Below are 15780 nucleotides of genomic sequence, written 5' to 3' on the forward strand. Positions count from 1 at the left end.
CATAACACCTGTCTTTTCTCTTGCCTTCTTCTACAGTAATGTTCCCAGCATCGGTGCTCTGCAGGATCAAGACTATGCCCAGATGAGCACTGGTACCGCCTCTGTTGGCACAGCAGGTGGAGTCTTGCCTTCACCAGCGACACCCCGTTTCTCCGTACCCACACCACGCACCCCGCGCACCCCCCGTGGTGTAGGCACTGCCAGTGGGCAGGGCTCGATCAAGCAGGACGGTACAGAGCTGAGCTCGCCCATTTCCACACCCTCCACCGGCCTACCCCTGAGCTCGGTGGAGCCACTGGCATCAGGGCCGGTTTTGCCTGAGGCGCACAGCCTCTACGTCATCCTGCTTCTCTCTGATTCTGTCCTTGATGTATTCAAGGACCGCAGCTTTGACAGCTGCTGCATCTGTGCTTGCAATATGAACGTGAAGGGTGCTGATGTGGGTATTTATATCCCTGACTCCACCCGTGAGGATCAGTATCGCTGTATGTGTGGCTTCAGCGCCATCGCTAACCGACGTCTGGCACACGGTGCCGGACTCTTCCTTGAGGATGAGCTGGACATCTTTGGACGTGGCTCAGAGGCGGGACGGGCAGCTGAGAGGAGGTTAGCTCTGGGCAGGAGGGACACGCCTACTGGTGGGAGGCGGGCCCAGGAGCAAACGCCTATGGAGGTGTTAGAACTGATTCAGGAGCAGTGTTCCCAGCCTATCTTGTCTGTGGCATCTCTGCATAGTCCCGCTGCTTGTTCTTGCCGTAGCAGGCAGAGGGCACTGTTGCAGAGCTGGGTAGCTGATCGGCTGTGGGCGGACAGTAGTGATGCGTGTGTGGAGTGTTACAACGCTCTGGTGCAGGGGCTGCAGTATGTGGACAATGCAGCTGGTGGAAAGGTGGAGCAGGCTTTAGTGAGGAGCAGTGCCCTGCACTCCTGGCCTCACACGAATGGTAAATACTCAGTCACACCAGTGTACTGCAAAACATTGCAAGCTTAACATTAACCAATAGAGACACAAAAAAATATCAATTTCGTCCCAACCAGAGTGTATTCCCTCTTACACCAATTGTTCCCGGGATAGCTTCTGGGTCCACTACAACCCTGACCAGGATAAAGCGGTTACTGAAGATAAATGAATGAATGAAAAATACCCACTTGTAGATGCATTGTGATTCTCTCAAACTTATGATTCTCTCATGAACTTCTCTTGAAATTGGCACTAATACACAAACCATCAAAACTAAGCTTTTACAATGGCCTATGCATAGCATGAGCAAGAGATCTGCACTTTGCATCTGTATTGCGTAAATGAAAGAAAATTAATATTTGTTTATATTTATTTACCCACAGTGTTTTCTTGTCACTAATATTTAGCTTAATTTTACATTTTTTAATATGCATGTCTTCAGCTTGTCTTCATGCACTAATAATTCACACTGAGGATGAATCCCAAATAGCTTCCTATTCACTATGTATAATATATTGTCATTGTGATTCTGTGATGCAGTTCTTTTTCTCTTGGTGAGTGATGATATATTGTGTATGCTCCCACAGTGTTAGATATCAGCATGCTGTCCTCTCAGGATGTAGTACGCATGCTGCTGTCTCTGCAGCCTTTCCTGCAAGATGCCATTCAAAAGAAGCGCACTGGCCGGACCTGGGAAAACATACAGCATGTGCAGGGCCCACTCACATGGCAGCAGTTCCACAAAATGGCTGGACGGGGTTCCTACGGTGAGTCTGAAGTGTTTGACTGATGAGTGGTTAATCTGTATATGAAAAAAAGAAAAATAATTGATGACTTCTACCTGTTGCTTCAGTGTGACTTTGTTTCAGTGTGTCATCCCTTCCAAAGTGACTTCAGTAATCTTCCATATAATTTTATCTAGTTTTTGTAAATATATGCTTGGACCTCTAGGTTCGGAGGAATCTCCAGAGCCGCTCCCCATTCCCACACTGCTGTTGGGGTATGACCGAGACTTCCTGGCCCTGTCCCCTCTGGCTCTGCCCTTTTGGGAGAAGTTGCTTCTGGAGCCCTATGGGGGTCAGAGGGATGTTGCTTTCCTGGTCCTCTGCCCTGCTAATGACATCCTGCTTGCTGGAGCCAAAACCTTTTTTCAGGAGCTCAGTGCTGTCTATGAGGTATTGGAGTCATGGTATCTTTAAGTATTCCTCAGACAAATCCTGTGATGTTGTGTCTTTCAGTAATATATTTTCCCAACATTTCCCCATTTTTTCTGCTTGTATTTTAGTCATGTCGGTTGGGGAAGCACCATCCGCTGGCCCGGATGTCCAGGGATGGCATTGTACCAGTGGGGCCAATGGAATCTGAGAAGCTGGAGGAGAACAGAGGAGAGGTGGATGAGTGGATGACAGGGCCATGGGCAGGTCAATACCGAGAGGATCATCTGAGCAAACTCAAGCTCTACGCCCAAACCTGCAAGCAGAAATTAGGTAAGTATATCTCAGCACCTTGTTGCTATAGCTACATCAAGAATGAAGCCATGGAGATGTAGCACTTTGCAGTGTTTCGTGCCAAATCATCATATTTTGTAATTATTTTAATTGCCAAATGAGTCATACTGTAACTAAGAACCCTTGCTGAATTTGGTTAGCAGTCTACAGCTGTTTACATTTGTAATGCCCAGTAATGTCCAGTGGCCAGTGGCCAGTGGCCTTGACTTGCTACTACGAGACATCTAAAAATTACTATTGGGAGCACAAAAGAAAAGCATTCAATATAATTGGGATATATATAATAATCTAAAACTGTCTAACTTTATCTTAAACTACATCATGTTTTCATCTTACTGTTGATTTTCCAGCCCCACAGCTCTCAGCTCTGTTGTTAGACAGCAGTCTTCTCCTGCCCCCGAAGCCTCAACCTAGCTCAGCTCCTGCCCCTTCCACCCAGCTGAACCCTGGCTCTGGGGCCCCTGAAGGAGAAACAGCAGCAGGAACAGCAGCAGCTGGAGTCCCTGGATCAGGAAACACGCCCACGCCCACTAGTACCAGCACGGGCCAGGCCAGCACAGAAGGTGCAGATACACAAAGTGTCCCTAACACAACGCCAAACCAGCAGAGCCATCTGACAGATAATGCTGAGAGGTGAGCATACATACTGTATTTGTCCATTGCATTTAATTATTCCAACAAATGAAAGTAACCTATGGATAAAACTTACAAGGTGATATCTGATCTTCTCACTATGTCTATCCAAGGTGTATATTGCAAGATTATTTATGAATGAATTAATGTATCAATAATGTATAAACGTATAAACAGAGGCACTGAATCTTTTCCTAATAGCTTGGCAGAGCGAGAGCGAATCGGCATTCCCACAGCAGCACAGTCTGCGGATAGCCACGCCTACCCTCCAGCCATAGTGCTGTACCTAGTGGACCCCTTTTTGTGCTCAGGCTCCGGGGTGGGGTCAGGGGAGGAAGAGGAAGCAGAAGAGGTGGAGTCACGCAGCATGTGGTTGCTGGCGCTTCTTCGCTGCTACACAGATATGCTGAGCACGCTGCCAGAGAACATACAGTCAGCGCTGGTGCTACAGGTCAGGATGCAGGAAGTCATCCATATATTCAGTTTAGGGATATGCCAATTATTGGTTACACGATATATCTCTATATTCAGCACACACTATATTGTTATCATAGGCAGGCATTGTATGTAGGTATAAGTTACTAGCTACATTGGTACATTTGTAAACCTATTGAATGATTGTGTCTCATATGGTAATACTGACAGAAGTCTCAAGTAGTGGTATTTAGTATCAGCATGTGCCACTGTCTTCTCAATTTGAGATAAGGTCTGGCTAAAATGAGGTTGACTATAACGGTCTTTAATGGTTCTCACTTAAAATTTAAGTAAAATTAGAAAATGATTCATCAAATTTGCTGGATTTTAGGTGGTGCCATGTCAGTACCTGTTACAGCCAGCCAGTGGTGAGAGTCCTCTGTACCTGCAGCACCTACGGTCTCTGGCTTTCTCTGCCCACTCGCAGTGCAGACGCCGGCTTCCTACACAGACGCACATCAAATCCCTCACAGGATTTGGTCCGGCTGCCACCATTGGCTCTTTGTTCAAGAGCGTAGAGGTAATCCTGAAACTGCTAAATGTAAAAATGTTGTTATTGTCTCTCATGCCCACTTAAGCCTTTAGAAACCTGCTTCAAATTACAAATTTCAGTGTTTTCTTACAAAAATGTTATTATTTCTTAATAACAATGTTTGTGGTGGCCCTTGGTTTAGCAGAGCACCAACTATCTTCTTGTCACTTCACTGCATAAGTAACTAAACCTAATTGTCTGTGTGCGTGGCAGAACCCCAGCTCTATGCAAGTATACTGTCCTCCGTTTGTCCTGGCCCCCCTGCGGACTAAGCAACCAGATGTAGGGGAGGAAGCTACCACCCGCTATAACGTGCTCTTTGTTGGGTACTGCCTGTCCCATGACCAGCGATGGATCCTTGCTTCTTGCACTGATCAGCAGGGGGAACTCCTAGAGACCTGCATTATCAACATTGATGTCCCCAACAGGTAGGACCTGCTGCAAGTCCCATTAATTATGATGGTTATTGTGGATTAAGAGAATTAATGCAAGGTTTTTGGCACGCAGGTCTCGCCGCCCCAAGTTTTCCCCACGCAAAATAGGCCTGCAGAAACTGTGGGAGTGGTGCATTGGTATCATCCAAATGACAGCAGTTCCTTGGAGGATTGTGATCGGGCGATTGGGTCGATTAGGTCACGGCGAGCTGAAAGGTCTGTGCTTCTGTGGCAGAGTTTCAGACAGTGTTCGTGTCTTCTATATAACTGTGTTTTAGTTAAAATTATGGTATCGCTCAAGTATCTACAAAATTTTCCAAAGAAAAGAACCTGAATATCTGAGAATACCTGTTAGAATACCTGTTATCCCTAATTGTCAGTTGTCATGAATTCTGTCTCTCAGCAAACAGTGCAGTTCTTATTGTCATTCAGCACTTGTCATTCATGTCTATATAGTATTAATGTTAATTGTGCTGTCAATGTTTAGCTAATAGAGTAGACTTTTAGTGCTTAACTTGATTTCTGTCTCTCACGTCAGACTGGAGTCTGTTGCTGGGTGAACACTCTCTGCACTCGATTAGCAGGCAGCTGCGTGAGGCATGTCGCATGTGTGGCATTTCAGCCGCTGATTCGCCGTCCATCCTCAGTGCCTGCCTGGTCTCCATGGAGCCCCAGGGGTCCTTTGTGGTCATGCCAGGTAAGAGCTGCTACACTTGGAGATTACATGATGAACAGGTCGACTTTTAAATGTATATTTTCTACATTTATTCATCTGTCAGTCAGTGATGGAGCTAGAATGTTTACATGGGGTGGCAATAGGCCCTGTGAACTTAAAAAAAAAACACCAATCACCAATCATAGTGACAGGTTTTATATTAAAGTGATCTATGTTGAGAACTCAGTTTGAGATTCATTCTAGTTGACCTGCTCCATGTTTTTTTCCTTCATTTTTTATGATTTTTGCTTGAATAATAAGCAGCAAACAAAATACCTTCTGTAAAGGTGTCCTTAATGAGCCCTAGTATCCATGAGGTGAGTGGTTTCATTGAGTGGTTTAAATAAACACAGATCCACTCTTTAAATCCAGTAGCTTTTTCTAAATTTGTGGCTAGCATTAGTCATCACCATATTCTTTATTTAAACAGTGTTTAGTGATTCTTACACCAGTGACTCAGTGATAGTTCTTGCCTTGACAGTTCCCGTCTGAATTGTCGTGTGTTTGCAGATGCTGTGACTATGGGTTCAGTGTTTGGCCGCAGCACAGCTCTCAACCTGCAGACATCTCAGCTCAACACCCCACAGGATGCTTCCTGCACCCACATCCTGGTCTTTCCCACTTCATCCACCACACAAGTGGCCCCAAGTTCTTATCCTACTGAGGACAACCCAGGTACACAAAAACCTTCATGTAAAATCATTAAAATCAATAAATAGCTACCATGCTATTTATTATCTACCTGCAAATAGTCAGTGTTACCATCATGCAGATTTTACTGTGAAACCTGCACTCTGTAATGCTACCAGCAGAAGGAGCTGTCCACCTACAGGCTGACTCAGAACTCTTTTTTTTTTGTCCTAACCCTTCTAGATGATATATTCGGCCTGCCATTCACGGACGACCTGGAAAAAGATATTGAGCACGATATGATGCTGATTACCGGAAACCTTCACGCTTCCCCTAACACCTCGCCTGTGCCTTCCCCTGGCTCCCCCTCTGGTCTGGGGGTGGGCTCTCATTTCCCTCACACTCGGGTTAGCATCTGTTTCCACGCAACACCCGTTAACACTTCACACCTAATTTATACCACAGTGCTGTTGAATCTTTGAATCTGATAGGCCAGAAGGTGTTGATTAGTTTTCTATAACAGCAGCTCTGACAGTAGTTCAAATCAGAGGTTTTGATTATTCCACTCATTCCAATACATTATCATTTCTGTAGTAACAGCTAAATCACAGAGAGAATGTTTTAATCAACATTCATAGGAGAAGTCTCCATTGTCTTTGTAACAGTCAGTAGGTTTTCCGACACATGGGAATCTTCAGGACAGATTTCTTTGCCCTTGTGGTTTAAATGTAACTATAAATGGATAAAAAAGGATTAACTGTTGTTCGTTAATAAATAAAAGTTTGTTAGGTTTGGCAAATTGCTGTGGTGTAAGATGGATAAAACATTTCAGGACGTGCTGTTATAGGAAAATAACAGTATCACACTAGCTTTCCAGTTACAGCACACCTGCCATGTTTTATTCCTTATTTATTATGATCATAACCTTTAGGTCTGTAGATTAACACTCCTATACACCTACATGCTTATGTATACTTTGTCTTTATAACCTCTATATAATCTCTGACTTGTCATGAAGTGATGTATGTGTCATTAATGTGTTGGATGAATCTTTAGAGGGATCTGATGTAGTTTTAAAATACACAACACATTATTTTTTTTAAAACACCGCTTTGATTTCCCAGCTTGTTGTATGGAGAATAACGTTTTTGTGTTTAGTGATGCCCCCTTGTTTCATTGACATGCTACATTTTCACAGACTTGCCAGTCAAGAAAACTAATCCTTTCTTTTTAACTTCAGCTTTTACCTATATTAACCAGTTGTCTGTTAATTTTATGACTGTTTTTCCTTTTCTTTGCTTTATCGTTACTGTCTAATAACATGTTTCCACCAGCCACGCTGACAAATTCCAAGGCAGCGCATTCTTCTTTTGTGTAAAATGTGTTCTGTGCTTTGTATCTCTCAAGGAACACAACTACTCTTTTTGAAGCTCTACAGTGCCCCTAGTGGTCAAAAAGTCACATGCCTTCAAAATGAAGCAGGCTCCTCATACTAAACTTTTGCCCAACCATTTATATATACCTGCTATTTGTGTGTAGTGTTGTAAATAGTGTGTGTGTGACATCTTGCGTACAGAGTCAGAGTGAGCGGTTGTTGTCCCGTGAGGCTCCTGAAGAGCTGAAGCAGCAGCCCCTGGCTTTAGGCTATTACGTCTCCACTGCTCAGGCAGAAGGACTGCCTCACTGGTTCTGGGCCTCGTGTCCTCAAGCGCAGAATCAATGTCCACTCTTTCTCAAGGTAGGAATCAAATTAATGTCCTCCAAATGTCCTTATAACCAATAGGTAAGAAGTACAGTATGAAAGAACACATAATAAAGGATGTAAAAATGAAAATTCAAAAGAAACTGTACACACATAAGACACAGGAGCCAAAAGGTAGAGTAAAATATTGTGCTTTAATGTGAATTAACAGAGATATTCAGAATGTGATTTTTGTGTTTATTTTGAAGGCCTCTCTGCACCACCATATCTCCATTGCTCAGACAGACGAGCTTGTCTCCAGCAAGACGTCCCAGAGGAACCCACATCCACTGGACTCCAAAACCACTTCAGATGTGCTCAGGTCAGCACAAAATTAAACCACAGTAGACATCAGTCTGTCCTTGTGCCTGATTGTCTTTTGATTATTCACTAGATAACTATGGATGTCCCATTAACCTATCAACTACTTAATCAACACTTATTTTATTTGCAGTAGGAATCCAGCAGATGGCAGATGTATGTACACATTAGAGATAGTGGTCATGTGACAGGGAATAAGATTAGATTTTTATTTTGTAACTTGTTTGTAGAGCCTATGGTTTTTTAAAATTTGTTAACACGTTTATTTCAGAGTTGATGACATAAGTCCAAAAGTTACTTCATTATTTATGTGGGGAAAGTTACGTGTATTCAGAGTCGGGTTACGCACATTCTTAAGTTGATTTTCTGGGCTCTCCCTTCAGATTATGCAAATCACCTGCGTGTAGTTCACGCCTTCAAAGTTTTTCTTGAGTATAAACGTTCGGTGTGTAGACCACTGCATTTAAACACAAGCACTTGTCTTTAAGCCAAAGATTATTTTGAGAAATAGACAATGCATCTGCAGAAAGAAATATTTTTTTTCCTTTGCTGATACGGTGATAATGAGATGATGGCTAGAATTGAAACTCTGAATACATACTACATAAGTATTACATACTGACCTGAACCCAATCTCTTTGAATACCTAATTGTGATTTTATAGTTATTTTTCATGTTCGTACATAATTGAGCCTAGAGCATGATTGACAGTCATTTTTGTCCCTGTAAAACTGAACCAGAACAAATAGGTTAATATACACCTGGTTTGCAGGTTTGTGCTGGAGCAGTACAACGCCCTCTCCTGGTTAACCTGCAGCCCGGCCACCCAAGACCGCCGCTCCTGCCTCCCTGTGCACTTAGTCATCCTCACACAGATGTACAATGCCATCCTCAACATCTTATAGGACTAGTGGAGTGAGGCCAGCATGGCTGGAAGCAGCTGCATGCCTCTGAAACGGGTGCTTGGGACCATCGTTCTGAAATGTAGCCACCATTCGGGGTTGAAGTTGAAGGGGAAACTATTTGCTCTAGCACTGCCTTTCTTTACAGGCCGGATTTCTGGATTTCTGGGCTTTTGACTTTGAACCAACGAAGGCAGCTTGTGCTATCCATAGAGGCCAGTCATCTTTTTTTTGGTGGAAGCATGCGACCATCTCAGAAATAAGCATAGTACAATCACTACCCTTTAACTCTCAGCCGCTGATGGGGTGATACGGTCCGGCCTGGAGGAAAGGGTTTTGAATCTTGCACTTTTTGGATAGAAAATTGAGCTTCAAATGGCAGCCATACTTTTTAATGTTTTTTTCCCTGCCATTTTTCTCCATGTAAGACCCAAGCAAAGGGGGCTAGCTGGATTAATTGTTGAGTAATAACACTAGGATGGAAGCTAAAAACATCTCTGAAGGCCTGTGGTTGCCATCAGCTGTCTTATCACTTGACCACATCCCTACGCAAATGTGCTCTACAGAAATGTATGGATCAACTGGTAGGCCTGATTTGAACACTATGTTCACATTACAAGCCTCTTTTCACAATTCTGATTTTTTGCTCAGATTGGAACTGTCTTGCTAGATGGTTAACATTCATAATCGCAAGTCAGCCATATCTTCATTTGTTTCGAACACTACTCAGTTTTCTGTAAGTTCCTTTAAGTTGTTCTTGAATCAATTCCCCAAATATCAAAATGTGCGCATTAAAGTGCGTTGGGAAAAAGGTCACAGGAATTCCTGAATCTGACCACTCTCAATCATGTCAGATGGCAAATTATCAGATACATATCCAATCTAGTACCACATATGAAAGAGCCTAAGGTCTAATTTGAAAAGATCAGACTACTGTATCCACACAGTCCTGAAAAAACAATCCTGTCTGATTGAGGCAAAAAAAATCAGATTTGTGTCAGTTTGTGTCAATGTGAATGTAGCCTAAGGTTCTGTTACAGCAACAGCAATTTTCCCACAAGCCCTGAAGATTCACGGAACATCACACACTCATTTCCACTACGGCCTAAACCAATATGCAAGAGACTCTCTCCATCGCACTCCAAACTGCCCACAGTGTAATCAGCCCAGAGGCTAATGGACCAGCAAGGGAAGCCCAGCTTAACCTTTTTTTAAACATCTTTGTAATCTATTGTACAAAGCTCTTCTGATTATATCTCTCTCAATTTGTACTTAAAGCTGAACCCTCGAGAGAGAACGCAACAAACTTCGTTTAATAACGGCACTTTCTCCCTCACAGCCCTGTTGTAGATAAACTCGCCAGCTAATATTTGACAATGAAATCTAAACTCTTGTTTATAGTGTAGACTTTGCAGAGAATTATTTTTATTAATGCAAGCAAAAAAAATCAAGTAATTTCCTTTTGTTTTGTTTTTTTTCCAAATTCAAATTGAGAGCATTGAGATGGTAATTTTAAAGACGATTGTACAACAAAATGTTAAAATGCCATATTTATATATTATATATCCCATTGTATACATTACATTTATATCAAATCTCTTTCTAGCTACCACAAATGGGTAATATTGTGTAGGGATTTACATTAAAAAAGTCTTTCACGAGACAAAACAGTATAAAGCGTTTATGAAATGAATGCATTAAGTTGCCTATTTTTTATTTACACTCGTCTTTTTTGCCTTTTAATTTAATGCGTTAAGTTAATAGCTAAACAATGCAGAAATGATATATTTATGAAGTGTTTTCTATCACTGCAAAATGAACTTGAACTAGGCAATAGATTGAATTCAGTGTATATGAACATGAAACATATTGTACATTTGAACTAATATGCATTATTTGTAAGGCAGTCTTTAAAGATGTCAAATTTAACCGTCAGAAAAGGCCTGTTTCTTATTCATGGTCACAAATGTTGCCCTGTAATTTGTATACTTCCTTGCATGTTTGTATATACACTTTTCAGCAGTGTTTTTTTTCCATATTTTTTGAAGCTGTACATTTCATGGCATTATTGAATTATTTTATTTTATTCTACATGACTCCTATGAAGTTTCTTTTTTTTTTTTTTTTTTGAGATATTATTATACAGTATAGCCACCTCATTCAAATACAGCCAAGGGTGCATTGCCAAGATTTATGTATACTAAGGACAAATACTTTTGGGGCAGGTTTGTTACACCTACCATCATTTTGAATATTGAGCAGATCTGTCTCTGGGAAAAAAAAAGGATCTGTAACTTTTACACTTTTTTTAAAGTAAATTATTCAAATCTGAAAGGCTTGTGTTTTTTGGTTGTTGTTTGTAAAAAGTTATCATGGACCTTATTTTTGCATGCTCGGATGTCTACCTGAATTGAACACCAATGTCTGAGTCTGAACAAATCCAAATCCTGGTTAAATCGTGCAAATGGAGGTTGGAAGGGTATGTAAAATTATTGCATGATAACCATGAAATCTGATCTAAGCTTCCTGTATGTCACAGTGTGTGCCTACAACTTTATATTTTTAAATAGGCTAGAAATAAATGACAGTATTCACCATACAATACTCTGATACAACTAAAATGTTAACGATTTGTTAAGAGGACTTTAGTAGTTGAGCCATTAATTAAATATAAAATGCGGCTTTCTCTGATTTTAATGTGATTTAAAAATCCCCACTGTTTTGTGTGGTTTATAACCTGTCAGTAAATCTCTCCATCACTCCTTGGCTTTTAAAAACTATACATTATTTAATTATTTTTAAATGAACAAAAAGATCAGGAACATCCTACAACAATCTTAGCTAGCCATTTACCTAGAAAGGTTTCCCAAACAAAACTAGCTAGCTAACATATAAACAAAATGGCAATCCAGGTAATGTTAGCCCAGTGCTTCTCAATCCTGGTTGTGGAGCACCACAACCTACAACATTTTATTGTTTTCCCATTCTAACTCCCCCGGTTGACTCAGGTGAGTTGGGAGCAGGCAAAGTACCAAAAGTATTTGGAGTAGTGGTTCTCCACCACCAACATTGAGAAATACTGTGTTCGAGGATATATATATATCCCCGAACATAGCTAGCTATGGTTCGAAAATGTCTCCAAACAAAGCTACATTTGGAAGAATCCTCATGCTTGTTTGTGATCCATCTGTATAAATAGCTGTCGATTTATGATTAGGATCCAGTTCAGAGACAATGTTATTTTTAATTAGATGTGGTAGGCGTACTTAAATACCAAAACTGTGGTAGTAGGTGTAGGATGTCTTTTTCCCCTTCATTCTGTAGGTAAGATCTTTTCTGCTTGATGCTAATGGTATAACATAAAATGGCACCATTGCTAGCTCACAATTCATTATTTAAAATGTAGCATTCTTAATTATTAATTCCTAATTTGGTTAGGAGGTACTGATTAATTTTAAATTTTAATAACAGCACCTCTGACAGTAGTTCCAGCTGCAAATTTTATAATAATATTCTAACACATTATGAATTGTTTCTACAGTAGCAACTCATTCACAGGGACTATTATGGCAGAAGCCTTACGTAAGCTAACGCTAAAAATAAATGTGTTGTTATTTAGAAAAGAAAGACATATAATCATTGATATGGTGAAGTCTTCTGTCTTCCAATGTCAACACTTTGTAACAATTCAAAGTTGAAGAAAAGGAAAAAAGAGAGCTCTATTGATATGGAACTATTGTCACAGACATGCTGTTATAGCAATATAATCAATAACGTCTGATTGAAGAATTCAGCTGTGCTGTGGTATAAATGTCATTTATATGTCATTTTTTTAAATTCAGTATTATCTAAAGAAGCACATATGCTTAAGCTACATCACTAATAACTACAAAATGGCTTCCTCCTTCAGGTCTTTTAGTAAACAACATGTCTGACATGCCATGTAGAAATGGACCAGGTGTCTCTTGAACCCAGCAGATCCATCGTCAACCTCATGTCACATTAAAAACAACAGAATTATTTTTCAGCTAGTCTGGCAAGAAGTGCTGTTTTTATATAACGCACACAGAGGTGCACAGGAACCTCACCAGATGACTCATATTGAGGACCACAACAAGCAGAGAAGGTCCATTTTGAAGATCAGGGTCAAGTGAAAAGGGGGCCCACTTAAGTACAACCCTGGCAATTCAATAACACTGGGCCTTGGTGCTAGCACTTGAGAAAGAAATCAACAGAATGAACATAACAATAAGAATGGCTCACGGAGCGCCCGGTGCAGTGGTCATTGAAGAGAGGACTCTAAAGAGTCACTCTTGGGTTCAGGCGCCGGTCTAATGGCAGTCCATGGAGTGGTAGTGAGGGCTAATTGTGTTGTACATTACCCACAGATGGCCTATTAAGCTTCACTGGCCCACTTTAGCCACCAAATGGCCTCTAAATTGGACAAAGGAATTCAAAGTGCACCTTGCCAGTGAATCTGTATAACCTTTTAAATGCTATTCCAAATGCATATGAGATTATATGTAAAGTCCAGTTTTGACCCAAGTATAGTATCGGTACTGTAATATAATTTGGTGTGTCGGAAATAGTCATTTAATTTTGAATGCTGGTTCTTTTCACTCACTGTAGGTCATCTATTAAATATTATGATGAAGATTCCTGCTGTATAATAATAAAAATTGCAATGATAATGTGGACTCATAAGGCCATGACCCAGCTCTGGTCCTTATTCTCCAATTCATAACAAGTCATTAAATATCCACTTTTTGATAGTCAGTATTAGGGCTGGCAACATGATATGTCGATATCAGGCTAAATTAGGTCAGTATATGTTTCTGTGTTATCAGGGATATCATATCTTTTTTATTAATTTTAAAAAAATATATTTTTAAATAATTAAAAACCGATTGAGCAGCTGTTTTAATTCAAATTTTCCAATTAATCTTTAAAATGGTAAAATGTAATTTTTTTCTTCAGATTCTTCAAACTTGAAAAAATGATATTTTTACAAAAAATATAATATAAAAAAAGAATTAATTTGTAAGGCTTCCTAAAAAATACAGGTGAAGTTCCAGGGTTCTTGAAAAGGTTCTTGTGGTGGATACACACCTAATGTTCCTGGGTTGTTGCTGAAAAGGTTCCTGTGGTGGAAACATTGTAAACTTACTGAGTTTTTGAAAATGTTCCCATAAGTTTCTATGTTTCTGAGAGAGTTCCTCTGGTAGAAACATGCCTAAAGTTTCTGGGCTCCTGAAAATGTTCCTGTCGTGGAGACATGCCAAAGTTCCAGCATTCCTGGTAAAGTTTCTAGCTTCCTGAAATGCTTCCTGTGATGGAAACATGCCAAATGTTCCTGAGTTCCTGAAAAGGTTCCTTCGCAGAAACATGCCTGACATCCATGGGTTGCTGGAAAACTTTATAGGTTCCTATTATGAAACACCTACATTTTTTTGGCTCCCTAAAAAAGGTTCTTTTGCCTGAAAAATGTCCATTATGGTATGAATACAAGACTGAAGCAGATAGGCCAGACTCTTTAAGCAGCATGCCTGTGTGGTGGCTTTCATGGCCGTCCTGCATGGTGGGTGGTGTGTGTGTTTGAGACAGCGTGTGTGAGTGTGGCTGTAGCTGTATAGGGGTCAAGCAGTGCGGTAGGTCAGCTTTATTTCTAGCTGAACTGTTGTGGGTTTATTAGGTGATAAGTGCAAACACAGGCTCACAGGCTTTACACGCTCGCACGCAACACCACAGAAAGTGACCAGCTCAAACTGTCACCAGAGCTCGGTAACTTAATAACGTGCTGGATGAAGTTAACACGTACACTCTTAGAAAAAAGGGTCAGTTTAGTACAGGGGATTTCATTTGGTTCTTCTGGGTGAATTCCTAATGGGTGTCAGAAAACCCATTTAGTGCTATTAACTATCCCCAAAAACCCTTGAGGAACCATTTGTCCATGCAAAAACAGAAAGTTCTGACATTTTAAGATGGTCTTGTTGGCTAATCTATTAGTTAAAAAAAAAAAAAAAATGTTTGAGCACACAGAATGTAAGAGAAAAAAAAAGCAAAAATATCTTTTAGCATATGCATGTCATGTTTCATGTGTCCAAGATATTTCATGTTCACACCACAGAATCAATAATTCACGTCAGTCTTCATCATCCAGGAAAAAACAAACAAACAAAAAACGTCTAGATACTTTTCCAGATATAAACCTGTATCTCGTAAAACGTTGTGCCGAGACAAACAAGACACAGTAATGTTTTATAAAGCAGTGCACTCTTTATAAAAAAAAAGATAAAAGATTTCCTCAGTCTCTCTTTGGATAATTAGGTTCCTAATGAAGTTCTTCTTCTCTCTCAGAAATAAAGTACTTTTTTGTACCTTTATTATGTATCTATCCGTTACCTGGAAAGGTGCATTCGGTGTACTTTTAATTAGCTGTTAATTTAAAAGTACATCAGTCACCCTTAAGGTCCAATTGTGTGCCTTAATTTGACCTCACATGTACACTACATTCATGTTTCCAGGTGAAACATACATGCTATGGTGGTAGGGGAGAGTGTGGTCACTTGTAACAAAGGTCAGTTGTAACCTTATCAACTGCTCCAATCAGCAACAAGCCACAGCTGTGACTGTGACTCTCTCTCTGCACAGGATCAGTAGCATCCTCTGCCTGCTTGCTAAAGAACAGCAACTTAAACACAGCTCTGAAGAAGTCTGACTGTGAGGTATGAACATAATTTTCCCCATCTGGAGAATGTTTTGAATTCTGTATCCATGTTGTAAGCAAATGAAATCAAAATAGGCCAGTTTTTATTTTTCTTTTCTTTTTTTTTGACTGATTGATTGATAGTTAATGGAAAGCTGGTTAACCAGCATGTCTTATTTCAAGATGGGTGACAGTGTGGGGTCGGTCGTAGCAGTGGTACCAA

General features: G+C 40.6%; 1 protein-coding gene across 4 annotated transcripts in view; it reads left to right on the plus strand.

The window, feature by feature from the left end:
- LOC113531032 (mediator complex subunit 13L) overlaps window positions 1–11185 on the plus strand; it is a 92895-nt gene extending 81710 nt beyond the window's left edge. For all 4 annotated transcript variants that reach the window (XM_053230221.1, XM_053230219.1, XM_026921488.3 and 1 more), the window contains exons 17-31: window positions 37–944; window positions 1549–1728; window positions 1913–2136; window positions 2247–2448; window positions 2820–3102; window positions 3304–3553; window positions 3908–4096; window positions 4322–4536; window positions 4616–4758; window positions 5081–5239; window positions 5768–5932; window positions 6131–6294; window positions 7464–7625; window positions 7838–7950; window positions 8722–11185. In XM_053230221.1, the coding sequence (XP_053086196.1) occupies window positions 37–944; window positions 1549–1728; window positions 1913–2136; window positions 2247–2448; window positions 2820–3102; window positions 3304–3553; window positions 3908–4096; window positions 4322–4536; window positions 4616–4758; window positions 5081–5239; window positions 5768–5932; window positions 6131–6294; window positions 7464–7625; window positions 7838–7950; window positions 8722–8854 (3490 nt within the window). In that variant the 3' untranslated portion in view covers window positions 8855–11185. The remainder of the gene's footprint in view (window positions 1–36; window positions 945–1548; window positions 1729–1912; window positions 2137–2246; window positions 2449–2819; window positions 3103–3303; window positions 3554–3907; window positions 4097–4321; window positions 4537–4615; window positions 4759–5080; window positions 5240–5767; window positions 5933–6130; window positions 6295–7463; window positions 7626–7837; window positions 7951–8721) is intronic.
- The last annotated feature ends 4595 nt before the right edge of the window (window positions 11186–15780 follow it).

This window comes from Pangasianodon hypophthalmus, chromosome 27 (genome assembly GCF_027358585.1).
Source record: "Pangasianodon hypophthalmus isolate fPanHyp1 chromosome 27, fPanHyp1.pri, whole genome shotgun sequence".
NCBI classification, from domain to species: domain Eukaryota; kingdom Metazoa; phylum Chordata; class Actinopteri; order Siluriformes; family Pangasiidae; genus Pangasianodon; species Pangasianodon hypophthalmus.